Source organism: Lagenorhynchus albirostris, chromosome 1, assembly GCF_949774975.1.
Source record: "Lagenorhynchus albirostris chromosome 1, mLagAlb1.1, whole genome shotgun sequence".
Classification (NCBI taxonomy): Eukaryota; Metazoa; Chordata; class Mammalia; order Artiodactyla; family Delphinidae; genus Lagenorhynchus; species Lagenorhynchus albirostris.
Window position 1 is genome coordinate 185,471,402 of NC_083095.1, and position 23,625 is coordinate 185,495,026.

At 41.2% G+C, this 23,625-nt stretch overlaps 1 protein-coding gene across 5 annotated transcripts in view; it reads right to left on the minus strand.

Moving 5' to 3' along the window:
* The window catches only part of DCLRE1C (DNA cross-link repair 1C), a 62,384-nt gene extending 44,767 nt beyond the window's left edge, over positions 1–17,617 (minus strand). For 3 of the 5 annotated variants that reach the window (XM_060162368.1, XM_060162376.1, XM_060162385.1), the window contains exons 1-3: positions 17,251–17,571; positions 3,448–3,499; positions 764–848 (exon numbers count right to left, since the gene is read on the minus strand). In XM_060162368.1, the coding sequence (XP_060018351.1) occupies positions 764–848; positions 3,448–3,499; positions 17,251–17,497 (384 nt within the window). In that variant the 5' untranslated portion in view covers positions 17,498–17,571. Of the gene's footprint in view, positions 1–763; positions 849–1,879; positions 1,924–3,447; positions 3,500–17,250 lie in introns of those variants that run through there. The other 2 variants (XM_060162350.1, XM_060162359.1) reach the window with 2 other exon arrangements.
* Between the last annotated feature and the right edge of the window lie 6,008 nt (positions 17,618–23,625).

Genomic DNA, 23,625 nt, shown 5'->3' on the forward strand with positions numbered 1-23,625 from the left:
TTGCCTTCAATCTCTGTATGATATAAAAGTTGCCACTCTGGCATGTTTAGCTCCTAATTGTTCATTATATTTTTTCCTTTTTATTTTTTCCCCTTTAACCTGCATTTTTCCTTTAGAGCAATTTATGTCTCTTGTAGACCAAGACTGGTGGATCTTTTTTTTTTTTTTAGCCCAAACCAAGAATTTGTCTTTTGATCCAGGGTTGAAGTAAATCCATTCATATTCATAGCAATTACTGTTATAATAGAACTTGTACCACCATCTTCGCATTCTCAACGTGCCACGCTTTTTTCTCCCCTTTACCTTCTGTTGGATACATCCATTTTATTCTGCCACATTCAGAAGTATCCATTCTATTTTCATTCTGATTGTTATCCCTTTCTTATTATAACCCATAAATTCTGTTTGTTTTTCCTAATCTATCCCATGATCTAAATAAAAGGATTTATCAATTATGTTAATGAATGTTTTATACTTTAAAGTAATAAAACGTAACTCAGCAAGAGAGCCTGTGAGATTAGACAAAACTAAGAATCTAGGTCAACATGTTGAGGGACAAGAAAGAAAAATCAGCAGCGATAAAATGCCAACCTCTTCCAAGCTAATGAATTACAAAGGCTAACCAGCAACACTGTAATTACTGTGGGTAAATACAGTGTGGCGGAAGCGGGCTTTGAATAATGCCGATGCTTTGCTCAATACACCTCGAAACATATTTCCCACTTGGAAGGAGAATTAGTGTCATTCAAAAAATAAAACTTACGATTCGTTTCTCCCAAAATCTGTACCTCGGGCTCGTTAACAACAGCTCTTTAGTAACAGGCGAACAGTATAAGTACACCTTCAAGCTGAAAACAAGAGACCAAAAAAATCGAGAATGAGACACCTGGGTGACTAGGAAATATGTTTCAAAGTATGTCAGTTGCCTCGAATAATTGCCTCGAATAATTCAGAGCTGGCAGGCCAATACTCCAGTGCCCACCTCAGTCCCATCGAGACTATAAAGGGACGGGCAAGAAGCAGAGGAGAGAAAATACTGTGTCCTCTGACCTCCTCAAAGGCTGGTCCTCACCATTCTCATCTTAAAGACACAGGTTTTAGACAATCAGGTATGTCTGGAGAGATTCCACCCAATGGTAAACTACCTCTGCAGAACGGGAAGTGGGACAGGAGACGGCTGCCTTTTACTTCATATAAATCTATTCTGTTTATGTTTAGTGGGCAGAAATCAACTTCATGACAATCTTTAAAAATTCAACACTCCAGTTCAGAGGTTAGGAATACAGTCTACAGCGGATCATACTTTCCAGAGATGCCCACACTGACGTATACACCCTAACCACACACCGTCTTCTTACAAAGTGGTCATGGAAATTCCCCCACTGACAGGAGGCGTCTGTGTTAACCTCCCCTTGAACCCAGACAGAGCTTTGTAACTGCCTTAGCCAACAGAATGTGATGGACATAATACAGCAGGCCTTTCGAGGCTATATCTCCAGGCAGGGTGGCTGCCGCTGGCCCTCTCTTGGGACGTACACTTTTTTTTTTAGTTTCCATTTAAGAAGTCCTGCTATTCTGAAACCACTATGCTGAAGAGCTATTTTTTAGAGACAGAGATGCCCAAAGTGCCCCAACTGTTTGAGTCTCCCCAGCCCAGATGTCAGACATTGAATGAATGAGCCTTCAGGTAATGTCAGCCCCCATACGACACCCAGTCAGGCAGAAACCAGCCATCCCCACTGTACCCTGTCAGAACTCCTGACCCATAGAAACAGACAGAGAGAATACATGATTAGTGTTGTTTTAAGTCACTGAGTTTGGGGGTAGTTTGTTACGCAGCAATAGATAACTAATACATAGGCTCTAAAATCAGACAGACCTGGTGGGAATCCTGGTCCTGCCACTTACTGGCTGCGTGACCTTGGGCAACTAATTTAACCCTTCTGGTTCCTCAGTTTCCTCATCTGTAAGATAGAAATAATAATAGTATCTATTCAAAATATTATCAAGAGGCTCTAAGGAGAATGTCAGCTCCAAGAAGAGAGGGATTTTTGCCTATTTTCCTCACTACTGTATCTTCAACATCTAGTATGAATATATATATTTTTTCCTCTTTTTTTTTTTTTTTTTTGCAATACGCGGGCCTCTCACTGTTGTGGCCTCTCTCATTGTGGAGCGCAGGCTCAGTGGCCATGGCTCACGGGCCCAGCTACCCTGCGGCATGTGGGATCTTCCTGGACTGGGGCACAAACCCGTGTCCCCTGCATCGGCAGGCGGACTCTCAACCACTGCACCACCAGGGAAGCCCATGAATATATATTTTTAATAAATATTAGCTACCATTATCAAAAACACAGACTATTGATATCACTTAGCAAAGAAGCCTGCTAAGTCAAAGATCAAATAGTCAAAAAGTCAATAGGGTCCTTTCTATATACAGTTGACCCTTGAACAACATGGATTTCAACTGGGAGGGTCCACTTACGCACGGAATTTTTTTCTTCACTAAATAAGTACCATAGTACTACACAATCTGCAGTTAGTTGAACCCATAGATGCGGAACCAGGATAGGGAGGGCCAACTATAAAGTTATATGTGGATTTTTGACCTCATAGAAGGTCGGTGCCCCTAACCACTGTGTTGTTCAAGGGTCAACTGCATATATCTTGAGAATTTGGAATCTGACTTAGGCAATGACTGCAGGAAAAGAATGCAATGACTCAGCTTTAAGAAAGGATCCAACAATATTATATGACTCTTTATAAAGGAACAATCATTTACGCACACACACAGACACACTCTTACAGAAATAAAAATGAACAGACTATTACTGCACCCAATAGCATGGATGAATCATTCAAATATAATGTTAAGTAAAAGAAAACAAGTAGAAGAGTCTATTCAGTATGATTCTATTTAAATAAAGTTCAAAAACAACCAAAGCTAAACGATGATGACAAAAGTCAGAAGAGAGGTTACCTGTGGGTGGGGAAGACTGACTGGGGGAGGGACAGGGTTCTGTCCCAGGATATTGATGCTGTTCTATTTCTTGGACTGGGCAGACACTACACATGTGTTCACTTGTAAAAGCTCATCAGACTATTCCCATATGATGTGAGTACTTTTCTATGTAGATGTTACAGCTCAATTAAAATTTTTACTTAAAAAAATAGAACACACAAATAAATAGCAAAGGAAATTACCTGGGGACCTCCCTGGTGGTCCAGTGGCTAAGGCTCCGCGCTCCCAATGCAGGGGACCTGGGTTCAATCCCTGGCCAGGGAACTAGATCCCACATGCCACAACTAAGAGTCTGTATGCTGCAACTAAAGTTCCCACATGCCGCAACTAAAGATCCACATGCCACAACAAAGATCCCACATGCCACAACTAAGCCCCAGCTCAGCCCAGTAAATAATTTTAAAAAAGAAAAGAAAAGAAATTACCTGCACTCCAACCTTCTTTTCAAGGTAGGGGCTCTTAATCCTTTCATGTGATCTGAAAACAAAAGAATCAGAAATCATAAATACATTATCTTTTTCAGAGGATTCCTTGGCCCAAGGAAACTGAGCTGTCTGTTCTTTTTAGGCTTCCTTTTAAGAGAAAATAAATGAGAGGTTCACTTTGATAGGAGCACTGATTTGTATGAGCTACTGGCTCTTGCTTCTGCAGATGAAGAATCCACTGAAAATAGGAAAAGAACCACTAAAAGTTGACCATCTCTGAGCCAACAGAAGCCATTTAAAAGGAGAATGATCCTCCGCATCTTAGGGCAGAGTCTAAATCACTCAGAGTAGCCACAGGAGAATGCATGACCTCATTCAGAACTGCTTCCATCACTTTCCTTTACTCTCTTCTTTCATTTCAATCCAACCACATGCTCTCTGTGACCTCTTCAATTCCAGTCACTAAAGTTAGTCCATCTAGAAATTCAAGTTTGCTTCCATGGAATCCTTGAGAAAACCATTCAGGCTTAGGCCAGAATAAGAAGAGTTTCATTATCTTCTCAGCCTACTGTGACTGCTGTGTTGAAAGGTGGGTTATTGCTACCCACAGAGGCTTGCTCCACAGCTTGCCAAATTAACAAACACAGAAAGGTGACTTTTAAAGAAAGGTAACATTTAAACCAAATGGTACATTAAATATATAGTGCATTATAATATTACATTTTGAATCTTTAGCATGCAAAAGCCCAGATAACAAGAACCAAACATTTTGAAATTGCTTAGTTAAATCAAACCAATTCTAATTATCCTAATTCCAAATAAAAACCAAAAGAAAGCTGGAGTAACTATACTTAGACAAAACAGACTTTAAAACAAAGACTCTAATAAGAGCCATTATCATATTACATATGATAATGTAATATTTACAAATGTTATATCCTCTTGTTGGGTCCATCCAACAAGAGGATATAACGTTTGTAAACATTTATGCACCCAACAGAGGAACATCTAAATACATAAAGCAAATATTAACAGACTTAAAAGGAGAAATAGACAGCAATACAGTAAGAGCAGGGGACTTTAATACTGCACTTAAGTCAATGGATGGATCATTCAGTCAGAAAATCAGTAACAAAACATTGGACCTAAACAACACATAAGATCAGATGAACTTCACAAATATATAAAGAACGCTTCATGCAAAGGCAACAGAACACACAATCTTCTCAAGTGCACATGGAACATTTTCCAGGATAGACCATATATTAGACCACAAAATGAGTCTCAATAAATTTAAGATGATTAAAATCATATCAAGCATCTTTTCCAACTACAATGGTATGAAACTAAAATTAATTACAAGAAGAAAACTGGAAAATTCACAAATAAGTGGAGATTAAACAACATGCTACTGAACAACCAATGGGTCAAAGAATAAATCAAAAGAGAAATTTTAAAATACCTTGAGACGACTGAGAATGGAAATAAAACATACCAAAATTTGTGGGTTGCAGCAAAAGCAGTTCTAAGGGGGAAGGTCAAGAGACAAATGCCTACCTCAAGAAACAAGAAAAATCTCAAATAACCAACCTAACTTTACAACCCAAGAAACTAGAAAAAGAAGAACAAACAAAGCCCAAAATTAGCAGAAGGAAGGAAATAACCAAGATTAGAACAAAAATAAATAAAAAACAGACTAAAAAGGCAACTGAGAAACTAAGTTGTGAAACTAAGAGCTGGTTCTTTGAAAAGGTAAACAAAATTGACAAGCCTTTGCTAGACTAAGCAACAAAGGAGAAGGGGGGGGAGAGAGAGAGAGAGAGAGAGAGAGAGAGGGAGGGAGGGAGGGAGGGAGGGAGGGAGGGAGCGAGGGAGGGAGGGAGGGAGGGAGGGAGGGAGAGATAGGACTCAAATAAATAAAATCAGAAATGAAACAGGAGCTATTACAACTCTTAAAACGGAAAAGAAAGGGTAAGAGACTACTATGAACAATTATACACCAACAAAGTGGACAACCTAGAAGAAATGGATAAATTCTTAGAAACATACAACCTACCAAGACTGAATCATGGTGAAACAGAAAATCGGAATAGACTGATAACTAGTAAGGATACTAAATATCTCTACTAATATCAGTAACTTGAAAAATCCAACAAACAAAATTCCCGGACCAGATGGCTTTGCTAGTGAATTCTACAAACATTCAAAGAACTCAATTTATGAGGCTAGCATTACCCGATACCAAAACCAGACAAGGACATCACACAAATTACAGACCAATATCCCTGATGAACATAGATGAAAAAAATCCTCAACAAGATATTAGCAAACAGAATTCAACAACACATTAAAAGGATCATACACCATGATTTAGTGGGGTTTATTCCAGGGATGCAAATTTGGTTCAACATCCACAAATCAGTCAATGTTATAATCACATGAACAAAATGAAGGACAAAAAACCATATAATCATCTCAACAGATGCACAAAAAGCACTGGACAAAACTTGACATCCATTTATGATAAAAACTCTCAATAAATCAGGTATAGAGGGAACAAACTTCAATATAATAAAGACCATATGTGACAAGCTCTCAGCAAACATCATAATCAGTGGTGAAAAGCTGAAAGCTATTTCTCTAAGATCAGAAATAAGACAAGAACACCCATTCTTGCCCTTTTATTCAACATAATATTATAAATTCCAGCCATAGGAATTAGGCAAGAAAAAGAAATAAAAAGCATGCAAAGTTGAAAGGAAGAAGTAAAACTGGCACTATTTACAGACAACATGATACATATATAGAAAATACTAAAGACTCCATCAAAAAACTGTTAGAGGAATATTGGTCAAGATGGCAGTGTGGGAAGACGCAGAGTTAGCATCTCCCCACAACTAGGGTGCCTGAAGGCCGTGGGTGGGGAACTCTGACGCCCAAGGAGACGGGAGGAACTCCAAAGTGAACCGGTAGGATGTAGGGGGACTGAGGGGGGAGGAGAAGTGGGTGCCAGGCAGGATCAGTGCCCCTGAGGCCAGGGAGATCAGGAGAGGCAGGAGGGAGGGGCCCTCTGGGAAGAGCAGGAGAGGAGTGGAGGGCAATCTCCCAGCCCACTTGGGCCAGGGAGCCTGCTGAGCTCCCAAACCAGTACCCACCCCCCCAAAGCCTGATCCAGGCCACATGGGTCCTGGAGGCATAAGAGGGAGGCTGGGGAGATCAGGAGAGGCAGGTGGGAGGGGTCATCCAGGAGGAGCGGGAGAGGAGCGGAGGGGGATTGCTCCACCCACTAGAGCCCAGGAAGCCTGATGGGCTCCCAGGTGAGGTCCCCTGCCCTCTGAGACCAGGGGTGGGGGGCACGCCTGGGCCCCTTCTGTTCCTTGAGCCTAAGCCCCACCCCACACGGCCCCCAGGACCTTTTCCAGCCCTGTGGGTCCTGAGCATAGGCCCCGCCCACCACCCAAACCTCACCCTTGCTTAGGCCCCGCCCTCCACAGCCAAGGCCTTCCCCCCTTTTTCTTCTTTTCCCTCCTCCCCTTTTTTTACTATTGTGGTACTGATGTACCTTCCAGTTGTTGATTCATCTATATTTTTATTTTTATATTCTTTCTAACATATCTGTTAGTTTCCTAGTCTAATTTTATTTTTTACTTTGTTATTGTTCTTTTTTTTTTTTTTTTTTTGCTGCCCCATGCAGCTTGCGGGATCTTGGATCACAAGCCCAGGGTCGGGCCGAAGCTCCTGCAGTGGGAGCTTCAAGTCTGAACCACTGGACTAACAGAGAACCTCAGACCCCAGGGAATATTCATCAGAGTGAGGGCTCATGGCGTTCCTCATCTCAGCACCAAGATCCAGCTCCACCCAATAGCCTACAGACTCCAGTGTTGGAAGCCGCAGGCCAAACAACCAGTAAGACAAGAACACAATCCCACTCGTAAAAAAAAAAAAAAAAAAAAATGAGACAGCACACAAATATGTCACAGATGAAGGAGAAAGGTAAAAACCTACAAAACCAAATAAATGAAGAGGAAATAGGCAACCTACCAGAACAAGAATTCAGAGTAATGACAGTAAAGATGATCCAGAATCTCGGAAATAGAACGGAGGCACGGATCGAGAAAATACAAGAAATGTTTAACAAAGATCTAGAAGAACTAAAGAACAAACAGAGATGAACAACACAATAACTGAAATGAAAAATACACTAGAAGGAATCAATAACAGAATAACGGAGGCAGAAGAACGAATAGGTGAGCTGGAAGACAAAATGGTGGAAATAACTGCTGAGGAGCAGAATAAAGAAAAAAGAATGAAAAGAATTGAGGACAATCTCAGAGACCTCTGGGACAACACTAAATGCACCAACATTCAAATTATAGGGGTCCCAGAAGAAGAAGAGAAAAAGAAAGGGTCTGAGAAAATATTTGAACAGATTATAGTTGAAAACTTCTCTAACAGGGAAAGGAAATAGTCACCCAAGTCCAGGAAGCACAGGGAGTCCCATACAGGATAAACCCTAGGAGAAACACACCAAGACACATATTAATCAAACTAACAAAAATTAAATTCAAAGAAAAAATATTAAAAGCAGCAATGGAAAAACAAAAAATAACATACAAAGGAATCCCCATGAGGTTATCAGCTGATTTTTCAGCAGAAACTCTGCAGCCAGAAGGCAATGGCAGGATATACTTAAAGTGATGAAAGAGAAAAACCTACAACCAAGATTACTCTATCCAGCAAGGATCTCATTCAGATTCGATGGAGAAGTGAAAAGGTTTTCAGACAGGCAAAAGCTAAGAGAATTCAGCACCACCAAACCAGCTTTACAATAAATGCTAAAGAAACTTCTCTAAGCAGGAAACACAAAAGAAGAAAAAGACCCACAAAAACAAATCCAAAACAATTAAGAAAATGGTAATAGGAACATACATATTGATAATAACCTTGAATGTAAATGGATTAAATGCCCCAACCAAAAGACACAGACTGGCTGAATGGATACAAAAACAAGATCCATATATATGCTGTCTACAAGAGACCCAGTTCAGACCTAGGGACACATATGGACTGAAAGTGAAGGGATGGAAAAAGATATTGCATGCAAATGGAAATCAAAAGAAAGCTAGGGTAGCAATACTTATATCAGATAAAATAGACTTTAAAATAAAGACTGTTACAAGAGAAAAGGAGGGACACTACATACTGATCAAAGGATCAATCCAAGAAGAAGACATAACAATTATAAATGTATATGCACACAACACAGGAGCACCTCAATACATAAGGCAAATGCTAACAACCATGAAAGGAGAAATAGACAGTAACACGTTAACAGTAGGGGACTTTAACACCCCACTTACACCAATGGACAGATCATCCAAACAGAAAATAAGTAAGAAAACACAAGCTTTAAATGACACAATATATCAGATAGATCTAATTGATATTTATAGAACATTCCACCCAAAAGTGGCAGAATACACTTTCTTCTCAAGTGCACATGGAACATTCTCCAGGATGGATCACATCTTGGGTGACAAATCAAGCCTCGGAAAACTTAAGAAAATTGAAATAGTTCAAGCATCTTTTCTGACCACAACACTATGAGATTGGAAATCAATTACAGGAAAAAAACTGTAAAAAACACAAATACATGGAGGCTAAACAGTGCACTACTAAATAACTAAGACATCACAGAAGAAATCAAAGAAGAAATTTAAAAATACATAGAAACAAATGACAGCGAAAACACAATGACCCAAAACCTATGGGACGCAGCAAAAGAAGTTCTAAGAGGGAAGTTGAGAGCAGTTCAATCTCACCTCAAGAAACAAGAAAACTCTCAAATAAATAATCTAACCCTACACTTAAAACAACTAGAGAAAGAAGAACAAGGAAAACTCAAAGTCAGTATAAGGAAAGAAATCATAAAGATCAGAGCAGAAATAATGAAATAGAAACGAAGAAAACAATAGCAAAGATCAATAAAACTAAAAGCTGGTTCTTTGAGAAGATAAAAAAAATTGAGAAACCCTTGGCCGGACTCATCAAGGAAAAAAAGGCAGAGGACGCAAATCAATAAAATTAGAAATGAAAAAGGAGAAATCACAAGTGACACTGCAGAAATACAAAGGAATACAAGAGACTACTACAAACAACTATATGCCAATAAAATGGACAAACACAAAGAAATGGACAAATTCTTGGAAAAGTACAACTTTCCAAGGCTGAAAAAGGACGAATTAGAAAATATATACAGACCTATCACAAGCAATGAAATTGAAACTGTAATTAAAAATCTTCTAACAAACAAAAGTCCAGGACCAGATGGCTTCACAGGCGAATTCTATCAAACATTTAGTGAAGAGCTAACACCAATCCTTCTTAAACTCTTCCAAAAAGTTGCAGAGGGAGGGACACTCCCACATACATTGTACGAGGCCACCATCACCTTGATACCAAAACCAGAAGAAGATATCACAAAAAAAGAAAATTATAGACCAATATCCCTGATGAACATAGATGCAAAAATCCTGAACAAAATACTAGCAAAGAGAATCCAACAGCACATTAAGAGGATCATACACCATGATCAAGTGGGATTTATCCCAGGGATGCAAGAATTCTTCGATGTACGCAAATCAATCAATGTGATACACCACATTAACAAATTAAGGAATAAAAACCATATGATCATCTCAATAGATGCAGAAAAAGTTTTTGACAAAATTCAACACCAATTTATGATAAAAACTCTCCAGAAAGTGGGCATAGAGGGAACCTACCTCAACATAATAAACGCCACATATGACAAACCCACAGCCAACATCATACTCGATGGTGAAAAACTGAAAGCATTTCCACTAAGATCAGGAACAAGACAAGGATGTCCACTCTCACCACTCTTATTCAACATACTATTGGAATTCCTAGCCACAGCAATCAGAGAAGAAAAAGAAATAAAAGGAATACAAATTGGAAAGGAAGTAAAACTGTCACTGTTTGCCAATGACATGATACTATACATAGAAAATCCTCAAGATGCCACCAGAAAACTACTAGAACTAATCAATGAATTTGGCAAGGTTGCAGGATACAAAATTAATGCACAGAAATCTCTTGCATTCCTATACATCAACAATGAAAAATCAGAAAGAGAAATTAAGGAAACACTCCCATTTACCATTGCAACAAAAAAATAAAATACTTAGGAATAAACCTGCCTAAGGAGGCAAAAGACTTGTACTCAGAAAACTATAAACCACTGATGAAAGAAATCAAAGATGACATAAAACAGATGGAGAAAGATACCATGTTCTTGGATTGGAAGAATCAATGTTGTGAAAATGACTACACGACCCAAAGCAATCTACAGATTCAATGCAATCCCCATCAAACTACCAATGGCATTCTTCACAGAATTATAAAAAAAAAATTTACAGTTCGTATGGAAACACAAAAGACCCCAAATAGCCAAAGCAATCTTGAGAAAGAAAAATGGAGTTGGAGGAATCAGGCTCCCTGACTTCAAACTATACTACAAAGCTACAGTAATCAAGACAGTTTGGTACTGGCACAAAAACAGAAATATAGATCAATGGTACAGGATAGAATGCCCAGAGATAAACCCACACACATATGGTCACCTAATTTACGACAAAGGAAGCAAGAACATACAATGGAGAAAAGACAGCCTCTTCAATAAGTGGTGCTGGGAAAACTGGACAGCTACATGTAAAAGAGTGAAATTAGAACACTACCTAACACCACAGACAAAAATAAATTCCAAATGGATTAAAGACCTAAATGTAAGACCAGACACTACAAAACTCTTAGAGGAAGCCATAGGAAAAACACTCTTTGACATAAACCACAGCCAGATCTTTTTTGACCCACCTCTTGAGTAATGGAAATAAAAACAAAAATAAACAAATAGGACTTAATTAAACTTAAAAGCTTTTGCACAGCAAAGAAAACCATAAACAAGACATAAAGACAACCCTCAGAATGGGAGAAAATATTTGCAAATGAAAACAACAGACAAAGGATTAATCTCCAGAATATACAAACAGCTCATGGAGCTCAATATCAAAGAAACAAACAACCCAGTTAAAAAATGGGCAGAAGACCTAAATAGACATTTCAGCAAAGAAGACATACAGATGGCCAAGAGGCACGTGAAAAGATGCTCAACATCTCTAATTATCAGAGAAACGCAAATCAAAACTACAGTGAGGTATCCCCTCATGCTGGTCAGAATGGCCATTATCAAAAAATCTAGAAACAATAAATGCTGGAAAGGGTGTGGTGAAAAGGGAACCCTCCTGCACTGTTGGTGGGTATGTAAATTGATACAACCACTATGGAAAACAGTATGGAGGTTCCTTAAAAAACTAAAAATAGAACTACCATACGACCCAGCAATCCCACTATTGGGTATATACCCTGAGAAAACCATAATTCAAAAACAGTCATGTACCATACTGCAGCACTATTTACAATAGCCAGGACTAGGAAGCAACCTAGGTGTCCATTGACAGACGAATGGATAAAGAAGATGTGGTACATATATACAATGGAATCTCACTCAGCCATAAAAAGAAATGAAATTGAGTTATTTGTCGTGAGGTGGAGGGACCTAAGTCTGTCATACAGAGTGAAGTAAGTCAGAAAGAGAAAAACAAATACCACATGCCAACGCATATATGTGGTATCTAAAAAACCGGTACTGATGAACCTAGTGGCAGGGCAGCAATAAAGATGCAGACATAGAGAATGAACTTGAGGACATGGGGTGGGAGGGTGAAGCTGGGGCAAAGTGAGAGTAGCATCAACATATACATACTACCGAATTGGGAGACTGGGATTGACATATATACACTAATATGTATAAAATGGATAACTAATAAGAACCTGCTGTGTAAAAAAATAAAATTCGAAAGTTAAAAAATATATATATATACACTACCGAATGTAAAATAGTTAGCTAGCGGGAAGCAGCAGCATAGCACAGGGAGATCAGCTCGGTGCTTTGCGAATACCTAGAGGGGTGGGATAGGGAAGGAGGGAGGCTCAAGAGGGAGGGGATATGGGGACGTGTGTATGCATATGGCTGATTCGCTTTGTTGTGCAACAGAAACTAACACAATATTGTGAAGCAATTATACTCCAATAAAGATATATTAAAAACAAAAAACCGTTAGAATAAAGGAATTCAGTAAAGTTGCAGGATATCAACATACAGAAGTCTGCTGCATTTCTACACACAAATAACCATCAGAAAGAGAAATTAAGAAAACGATCCCATTCACAGCTACATCAAAAAGAATAAAATATGTAGGAATAAATTTAACCAAGGAAGTAAAGACCGGTATATTGAAAACTACAAGCATTAATAAAAGAAATTGATGACACAAATAAATGTAAAGCTATTCCATGCTCATAGATTGAAAGAATCAATACTGTTAAATTGTCCATACTACCCAAAGCAATCAACAGGTTCAGTGCAACCCATATCAAAATTCCAATGGCATTTTTCATAGAAACAGAACAAATAATCATAAAATTTGTATAGAACCACAAAAGAACCCCAAATAGCCAAAGCAATCTTGGAAAAAAAACCAAAACTGGAGACATGCTCCCGGGTTACAAAATGTATTGTTTCAAATGTATAGTAATTAAAACAGTATGGTACTGGCATAAAAACACATAGATCAACAGAACAGAATAGCAAGCCCAGAAATAAAGCCACACATATAGTGTCAATTACTGAGAATATATGATAAAGAAACCAAGTATATATGATGGGGAAAGGACAGTCTCTTCAATAAATGGTGGTAGGAAAACTGGACAGCCACATGCAAAGGAATGAAACCTAACCATTATCTTATATACCATACACAAAAATTAACTCAAAATAGATTAAAGACTTGAATCTAAGATCTGAAACCATAAAATTTCTAGAAGAAAACATAGGCCGTAAGCTCCTTGACATAGGTCTTGGTGGTGATCTTTTGAATCTGACACCAAAAGCAAAACTAAGCAAACGACATCAAATTAAAAAGGTTTTGCACAGCAAAGGAAAGCATCAATGAAATGAAAAAACCTACTGAATAGATACGCAAATCATGTATCTGATAAGGGACTAATATCCAAAATATATGAAGAACTCATAACTCAACAGCAAAAAAACAATCTGAATTTTTTAATGGGCAGATCTGAATAGACATTTTCCCCAAGACATACAGATGGCCAACGGGCACATGAAAAGATGTTCCACATCATTAATCATCAGGAAAATCAAAACCACAATGAGATACCACCTCACACCCATTAGACTGGCTATTATCAAAAAGAAAAATAACAAATGTTGAAAAGGATGTGGAGAAATGGGAACCCTCCTGCACTGTTGGTAGGAATGTAAATTGGTGCAGCCACTATGGAAAACAGTATGGAGGTTCCTCAAAAAATTAAAAACAGAACTATCATATGATCCAGCAATCCCACGTCTGGGTACTTAACTAAAGAAAACAAAAACACTAACTCAAAAAGATATCTGCACCCCCAGGTTCACTGAAGCATTATTTACAATAGCCAAGACATGGAAACAACCTAAGTGTCCATCAGTGAATGAATGCATAAAGAAGATGTGGTATATATGCACAATGAAATATTATTCAGCCATGAAAACTGCTGTCTCACCACGAATTAACAATCTTCATTATAAGTTTTCTAAAAACTGATAATAATAAGTTTAAAGCTAATTATACAAAATTATTTTCCCTATATAACTTTTTTCCAGCTCTTTTAAGATTAATACATAAATGCTGCTGGAAAGTTAATTTTACTTAAAAAAAAAACTATAACCAAGTAGATTATTTTGAAAGTCTTTTCCTCCTCAAATCATTTATCAAAAATGACTTTCATTTGCATTTTGATTAATTTATGTAAACACTGCCTGTTACCACCCTTGATGAAGGCAAACGGCAAAGGCAGTCCAGCTGGGTTGATGGGGAGACAATGTTAAACAGCCTAACAATAACCCACAAGAAAAAAATGTAATTATCCTAATTACCACCAACACATGTGCCCTCAAATTTGTATGTGACAATCCTTAACTCTTGAAAACAAGGCCGTCACCACACCTCAAGTGGGCGACGTTGACCAAACACGTGCCGCCACAGGACAGTCCACCTGCCCCCTCACAGTGTGCATCTCCTCAGGTCACTCCTGGTCCATGCTTTTAGGGCCAATGAGTGCATGCCAGGGCAGGACTCTCCCTTATGGGGGTTTCCAGAGAGTCTGAGTCACGGCAAACACAAGGCTGACTCAGGACTCTGCTCCAGGCTTCCAAACTACCTCAGTGCACAGCAACCCGTCCCATCAGGACAACCCAGCCCACCACCCCAGTCAAGGGAATCTGGGGAGTTTACTTTGTGATGCTAGGACTGCACCCAGCATCTCCCTTCCAGGGCCTCTTTCCTTTTCCTCGACCAGAATAAATCATCTTAAGTGGTCTCCGGAAGGGGTCCTCCCCCACGCTGGGCCACTATCTCGGGCCACGGGTCCCCTCGTGTCCTCCAGGCCTCACTGGTGCTTAGTCAATTCTGCCCTGAGCACAGCGCTGGGCTCCAGATGGGCCATAAGGAGGCATCAAGCGGGCCCATGGCCCACCTCAACTTCTATCAAACTGTGATGTTAACATGTTCATGTGCATTTTTTTTTAACAAGAGTCCATGGACCTTGTCAGATATTCTATATTACTCAGCTCAGGCAGGGTGGCTTAAACAGAATGTATTTCTAACAGTTCTGGAAGCTAAAGTCCAAGATCAAGGTGCCAAGGTTGGTTTCTGGCAAGGCCTCTCCTGCCTTATAAAGAGCCCCCTTCTTGCTGTGTGCTCACATGGCCTCTCCTCAGTGTGAGATCTCTCTTCCTTTTCTTCGAAGGCCACCAAGCCTATCAAATTAGGACCCCACCCCTATGACCTCATTTAACCTTAATCACCTCCTAAAAGCCTTTTCTCCAAATACAGTCACACTGGGGGTTAGGGATTCAATATATGAATTGGGGGGGGACACAATTCAGTCCATGGCACATCCAAAGAAGTCTTGTTTCCCAAAAAGGTTAAAAACCACCAGTAGGTAATGTGGCAAACCTCAGAAAGCAGAAGTTGAGTTCTTGCCCTTGATCAGTTTACCTCCTCATTGGGAAAACAGACCCACGTGGGATTAGAGCACAGGAAAAGTTAGTATACACTGCTGGACAGGAGAGAGTCTTGCTTAATGTACAAACTAATGACGCTGCCTTCACAACTACACTTCAATTTAAAAAGTAAAATCAATAAATAATATAAATACACAAATAGAAAAACAAACGAACAAATTCCTCTAGATGAACTCATTCTCCAAACTCACTACTCCAAAACATGAAGGCCAAACCCAAATCCATTCTTTAATTGTGGCCACCACATGTGAGTTCAGAAATGCTGGCAGACTCAACACAAAAGGTAAAAATATCCTCCTCCACCAGTGGCTTCTCAATGAAAAACAAGACAAAAACAAAAATATTGTCCTCAAAAAGAAGCAGAAAGACCCTCACAGAGGCTCATGTGCTTTTTTAGCAAATTGATAGAGGAGGTCCAGATTTTCGTCATTAAAGAGAGAGAATTAGGGACTTAGAACCAGAAAGCAGAGCCATTCCCCAAAAGCAGAAATTTCAATGATTTACACCAGGTTAAAGTGAGTGATTCCACACACAACAGCTGATCTTCACACCAACTGTGTGATGAAGGGCATGTTTTGATATCTGTAATTTACTTTAAAATCACACCGTGTGATATATACGTGAATATGTATCTGAGTCACTCCTCAGAAGAGGGGTTGGGGGCATCCTGCTTAAGCTACTCTGGGAGTCCACACTCCAAGAGTAAGCTTCTAGAACGCTTCAGTTAAGCTTCATCTCTGGTCAATGCCCAAGGCCGTGCTAATTAGCACAATGAATATTAAACCTGTTTTCATAGGTAAAGTTAGTGACGTGTCAGTCAGCATACCAGACGTTAAAAATGGACAGTGGTTGTGAAGTTAGTGTTGCTCCAGCTCTGGAGACCGGCTAAAATGTTTTAGAGACGCTCCAGTCTTGCCTGGAGCATCTAGCCTCGGGACCATATCATTAGGGGGTGATGCTCCAAGCTTAAGTCCTAACCGCCTCCAGCTGTGAAATCTTGGTATTCTGGTTGCCTGACCTGGCCGTCTGTAAAGTAAACCGCATCCTGCCTCTAGACCAAAATGAACCTTTCATAGGGGAAAAGAACATCTATAAGGAGGCGGAGCTTGCACTTCGCCGAGCTTACAGACAGGATGTTTAATTTGAGTGCGTGCATGCTTGCTAATCAATGTCTGCGGGTATGGCACAATTTCATCTAAACTTGTCTTTATAACATGATCGCGAGGATATGGGGGAAGAACTAAGTAATCCTTGCCAACCTCTGACTATTGGGCCTTGGGAGAACTTCCCCCAAAATCGAATAGTTGTGCCTGATCAAAGTGGCTTGGGTCAGTGACAACTGGGAGTCGCTGTTCTGTCCCGCGGTACCGATGAGGAATTAAAGCGTCAGACGGGCTGAAGAGCCCGCCGGGACAAGGCGAGTCGCTAGTCTCTCCCCTGGCCTCCCAAAGCCTGAACTCCCTCCTGAAGGACCCCGACCCCCGCCTTCCCTCCCTCCAGCCCCTGGGCGACCTCGCTGCGGGGCCCGAACCCGCGCAACCCGGCTCCCCGGGACTGGGCGGCGCGCTGCGCTCGCTCACCTTTGTGGCAGTGGGACAGGAAGTAGGCGCGGGCCCTCAGGTTCTCCCGGTCGAAGCGGTCTATGGAGATGGTTGGATACTCGGCCATCTGCCCCTCGAAGCAGCTCATTGCGTCCGCCAACCCGGCCCGACTGGCCCCCAGCCTAGAAAGCAACGGAAGCCCCAGCTGCCGCCGGCCGCGCCGCCACTTCCGGGAAGCTGCCGCCGCCTCACCATTGGCCGGCCGGGCGCAGCCACGTCCAATCATAGCAGCCCCTCGGCCCGGGGGGCGGGAGGGGGGCAGCGCCAAGGAGCTTCCAGTCAGTTCCCGCAGCCCGCGACCTGCGGGGTGAAACCAACTAATTGGGCTACCCTGCGCTCAGAGCTGGGAGGCCGGGTGGAGGAATCTAGGGTGCAGCGCGAGGAGTGAGGCTCCTCCCGGATACCTTGACACAACACGGTGTCACTCTGGTGAAGAGTTGCCCGTGTCTGTGCAGGATCGAGAACACCAAGGGAGACAACACCCAGAACAGGCGGCTCCACCCAGGGATGCGGCGCTTGGCTTTGAAATCGGATGCATTCCACTTCCTGCTTGTCAGCTGCGATCCTGCAAGCCTTCTTTTGCTTCTCTTCCTCTTTCTTGTCCCTTCCCAATGTCTACCTTATAGGATAAATGTCAGAATTGTGTGAGAAAACGGTATCAGGCTTGTGGTAGATTCGAAAACTCTTAGTCCCTGCTTCCCTTTATACGTAATCTACAAACGGAGTAAATCCACGATCCCTGATGATCACAGCTCAGATGCATGATCTTAAGGTAGATAAGTAAAGATCCCAAGGAGAGCTGAGCTGCTAGTCTCCCCTACCTCCACCCCTTTTGACCTTTTTCTTTTTTCTAACTTTTTTTTTCTTTTGGAAGTTAGATGTATAAAAGAAAAAAGATTGATAGGGTAATGGGCGAAAGGTCTGGAATTTTTTCACCACCAAAGCAACTTTATGAAAAGGTTTGCTAAAGTATTAACATTCACCGAATAGTCACAATGGCATTACCCGCGCCCCTTAGCAGCAAGTCTCCTTAGACACCACAGTATTATTAATCACAACTCCAATACTTGAAGTCCTACTTTGTGCACAGCACCGAACAAGCCCTGCCGTGATGACAGAGACGACTAAGATGCGCCTACGAGTCATTTTCAATCTATTTGGAGACAAGAACTTTGCAGAACTTTCCACAGAGACACAAGGTAATGTAGGAATAAATTCAGTAACAATGCGTTCTAGCCAGGGAAAACAAGAATCAGAATGCCACCCTCAGAGAATATCGGCGTGTTCCCTGCAGCCACGGCAGACAGTTCTATTCAAATACAGAGTCTGGTGAAATGCTAAGGGGGGGGGGGAGAAAAGGGAGGAGGTGTGGACACATTGTCACGAATCTGAGTAAAACACCCTGCTAGTGTACATTGCCAACACCTTTGATTTGGCATAAGATGGTTTGTCATAGGATAAAAGAAGGCTGTCGCTGTGACTAGGCTCTCTATACCTAAAACCAAATCTTGCACTGAGCCTGGTATTTGCAGAATCCAGTGTGTCTACCTCTGACAATGAAGCTCCTGGCCATACAGGTCAAGATGAGGCTCGTATTCTTATTTATTTGTCCCCGTGTTTATTCCCTCCTCTAAACAATGGATACAGGACAAGAGAATAAAGGCAAACAGAGAGTCAGGATTAAAAGATAGGGTATAAAATAGTAAAGATGGGTAAGCATAGCCCAAGCACATGTAATATTGGCTCTTGTAGAGGAAGATTCAGTCACGTACTAGACTTTGGCATCCTCACAATACAGATGAAATGGACTTTCGGAAGAAGCCCAATTACCTGGATACTAAGTCCCAGGAGAAATGCCTCTTGTGGTTGCTCGTAAAGAAAAGAGTGAAACATGATTAGTCATTGCTATGTCCTCCTTCCCCAGCTGGGAATTTCTATCCTTCTGCAATCTCAAAGCTCTTTGGACTTCCAAGTCCTCAATTTATTCTGTCCCAGAAGGACAGAAAACTGCTATTAAGTTTATGTTAAATACCTAAAAACTACTTATTGAGGTAGATACAAGTTTTTGTTAGGAACTCAGTACAGAATATCTTTTTCTTAATTTTATGTACTTATAAATCGTTGTCCATAGTGTGGAGGAAGAATGTCACTTGCCATATCAGTCAGCAGAGGATGTTTCAGCCATCGAGAAATCAGCCACTGCAGTTACCCCCCCCCTCAACAATGCACCCTGAGGGTATTCAGGATGGAGAAAAATAGGATACCAGCCCTAGATAGTTAAGGTGCAGATCAAGGGAATAATTTCAGTAAGCCCAGACTCTTGCATCCTCCCATACATAGAAACGCACTCAAGGAGATGTCTGGTTTATCTTTAATTAGCCATAATTTTTTGATGTTTGACTACCTGATTTGTTGTTGTTTTGTTTTTTGCAGAAACTCCTATATATCCTAGCTCCTCCCTTACCTCTTTGAAACAGACCCTGAGAGCTATCTGAGAGGCTGTATCCCAGGCTTAAGTCCTCAGTCTGCCAAATAAAACATAAGTCTCAACTTTTAGGTTGTGCTTTCTTTTTTTCAGTTGACAATATAAACAACTTGCATTATAAATTTACTGTATCCTATGCTATTCTTTTATAAAAAATACAGGCTCTGGATAGCGCTGCATCTGAGCCACTACTATTTATGTGATCTTGGTTAAGGTAACCTCTGCATAACTCAGCTTTCTCATCTTAAAATGGTGGTAACAATGAAGTCCACACAACGTCCTGGAAAACTGTAAGAGCTCAATAAATATTAGCTATTATTATTTATTCGGGGTATTTACTACTACATGATCTCACTGATATGTGGACTTTAAAGAAATTGCACTCATAGAAACAAAGAACAGACTGGTGGTTGCCAGAGGTGGGGGAGGGGTGGGAGAGATGACTGAAGGTGGTCAGAAGGTACAGACTTCCAGTTATAAGATGAAAAAAATCACGGGAATTGTAATGTACAGCACAGCGACTATAGTTGACAATACTGTACTGTATACTTGACAGTGGCTGAGGAAGTGGGTATTAAAAGTTCTCATCACAAGAAAACGAAAACTGTATGCTCTCGGGAGTGCTAGAGGACTGGGGGAAATAGACTTCAGTCTTCAAAGGCACACACAAAATCTCATGCACACCGGGACCTGGAGCAGAAGCGGAAATGTTTTTTATTTTTATTGGCTGCGTTGCACGGCTTGTGGGATTTGAATTCCCCAACCAGGGATCAAACCTGGGCTCTTGGCAGTGAGAGTGCAGAGTCCTAACCACTAGACCACCAGGGAATTCCCAGAAGCTGTAATTTAATAGGAGCCTGGGTCAAACCTACCTGCTGATCTTGGACAGTCTCCCAGAGAGGCAGGAGGCGACTGCAGCTCATCCTGGAGACACAGACACTCGGAGCCAGTTTTAGGAGCTTGCTCTACCTTGTGGACACTGGCGCTGGCAAGCACCAGTACGGAACACTTTCTCTAGCTTATGAGTCCCAGGACCCAGCCCTGCCCTGGCCCCACAGCCTACAGGGGCAAGTGCGGGGATGCCTTAGGCCAAGCAACTAACTGCATGGGCCCACGGCCCTACCTACCAGCAGACAGGCTGCCTCACTACCTCCTGAGCCCCCAGCCGCTACTGGACACAGCCCTGCCTACCAGAGGGCCCAGGACATAGCTCCACCCACCAGTGGGCTGGCACTGGCCCCATACTCCCCTGGGCCTGGCTCCAGTCTCCAGCAAGCCTGCTCTAGCCTCTAGACCATCCTCACCCACCGGGGAGCAGACACCAGTCACGAGAAAACCACAGCTCCACGGCCTGTGGACCCAGCCTGCCTACCAGGAGATCAGACCCTGCACTGGGACCAGCTGAGCCCTGGCCCTGCCCACTAGCAGGCCAATAAAAGCTTCAAGATGCCCCAGACCCTGCATCCAGCTGTGTCAGGAACCAGCCCCACCCACTAGCAATCTGACACCAGCTCTGAGACCCCCCCCCCAACCCCGGGCCATGCAACAAGATTGCAGGAGCCAACTCTGCCTGCCAGTAGACTGGCATTAGCTCCAGGACCTGGTTTCACCCACCAGTGGGTAGCAACAGCTCCAAAGTCTTCTGGACCCGGACTCCTCCTACCAGTGAGTCAGCACTAGCCCCAGGACCACCCCTACACACAGGGTTCTGCAGTCAGCCACCTCGTGATCTGGTCCTACCAACCAGTGGCTGGCAGCCTCCATACAAGGCAGGGCCTGGCAACAAACCAGACCAGGGGCCAACCAAGCCTACCAGCCTGCCTACATAGTCAGCCTGCCACAACAGAAGGACCCAGCAGCCCTCATAAGAGGGAACCTATAGCTCGGGTGACAAGAGGGGAGTGTGCTGATGGGATGCACAGGATATCTCCTACAAAAGGCCAGTTCTCTAAGGTCAGGAAACAACCAGTCTACCAGACACATAAAAATAAAAACAGTAACCTAGGCAAAATGAGGTGACAGAGGAACATGTTCCAAATGAAGGAACAAGATAAAATCCCAGAAGAAGAGCTAAGTGAAGTGGAGATAGGCAATCTACCCAAGAAAGAGTTCCGGGTAGTGATAGGTAAGATGGTCAAAGAACACGGGAGAAGAATGGATGCACAGAGTGAGAAGTTAGAAGTTTTTAACGAAGAGTTATAAACTGTAAAGAACCAGAAATTAAGAATATAATAACTGAAATGAAAAATGCACTAGAAGGCATCAACAATACAAAGGAACAAATCAGCAACCTGGAAGACAGAGTAGTGAAAATCACTGATGCTGAACAGAAAAAAATAATGAAAAGAAATGAGGACAGTTTAAGAGACCACTGGGAAAACATAAAGCACACTAATATTTACATTATAGGGGTCCCAGAAGGAGAAGAAAGAGATAAAGGGGCTGAGAACATACTTGAATATGTAGCAGCTGAAAAACTTCCCTAACCTGGGAAAGGAAACAGATATCCAAGTCCAGGAAGCACAGAGAGACCCATACAGGATTTACCCAAAGAGGAACACACCAAGACACATTGTAATTAAAATGGCAAAAATTAAACATAAAGAGAGAATATTAAAAGCAGCAAGGGAAAATAACAAGTAATGCATAAGAGAACTCTGATAAGGCTATCAGATGACATTTCAGCAGATATTCTGCAAGCCAGAAGGAGTGGCACGATATATTTAAAGTGATGAAAGGGGAAAATCTACAACCAAGAATACTCTACAGCAAGGCTCTCATTCAGATTTGATGGAGAGATCAAAATCTTTACAGACAAGCAAAAGCTAAGAGTTCACCATCACCAAGCCAGCTTTACAAGAAATGTTAAAGGAACTTCTCTAAGTGAAAAAGGATAGGCCGCATCTGGAAATCTGAAAATTATAAAAGGAAAAAGCTCATCAGTAAAGGCAAATGTACAGTAAAGGTAGTGAATCATCCACACATAAAGACAGTAGGAAAGTTAAAAGATAATATAAGTAAAATCATCTATATTCACAATATGCAGTTAAGGGATACACAAAACAGTTAGAAATTAAATATGATATCAAAAATAGTAATTGTGAGGAGAGGAGAGTATAAATGCAGAGTTAAGATGCATTTAAAATTAATCAGCAACTTAAAACAATCACACACACACATTTATTTATTTAAAAACCTCATGGTAACCACAAATCAAAAATCTATAATAGATACACATAAAAAAGGAAAAAGGAATCCAAATATAACACTAAAGATAATCATCAAATCGCAAGAGAACAAAAGAAGGAGAAAAAAAGACCCACAAAAACAACTCCCAAACAATTAACAAAATGGCAATAAGAACATATATATATCAATAATTACCTTAAATTTAAATGGACTAAATGCTCCAATCAAAAGACATAGAGTGGCTGATTGGATACAAAAACAAGACTCATATATATGCTGCCTGTAAGAGAGTCCCTTCAGACTTAAAGACACACACAGATTGAAACTGAGGGGATAGAAAAAGATATTCCATCCAAATGGAAATCAAAAGAAAGCTGGAGTAGCAATACTTATATCAGAAAAAGTAAATTTAAAATAAAGGCTGTTACAAGAGACAAGGAAGGATAATACATAAGGATCAAGGGGTCTATCCAAGAAGAAATTATAACAATTGTAAGTACATAGGCACACAAATGTTGGAGCACCTAAATACATACAGCAAATATTAACAGATATAAAGGGAGAAAAGACAGTAACGTAATGATAATAGGGGAATTTAACACCCCAGTTAAATTAATAGATCATCCAGACAGAAAATCAATAAGGAAACACTGGCCTTAAATGATGCACTAGACCAGATG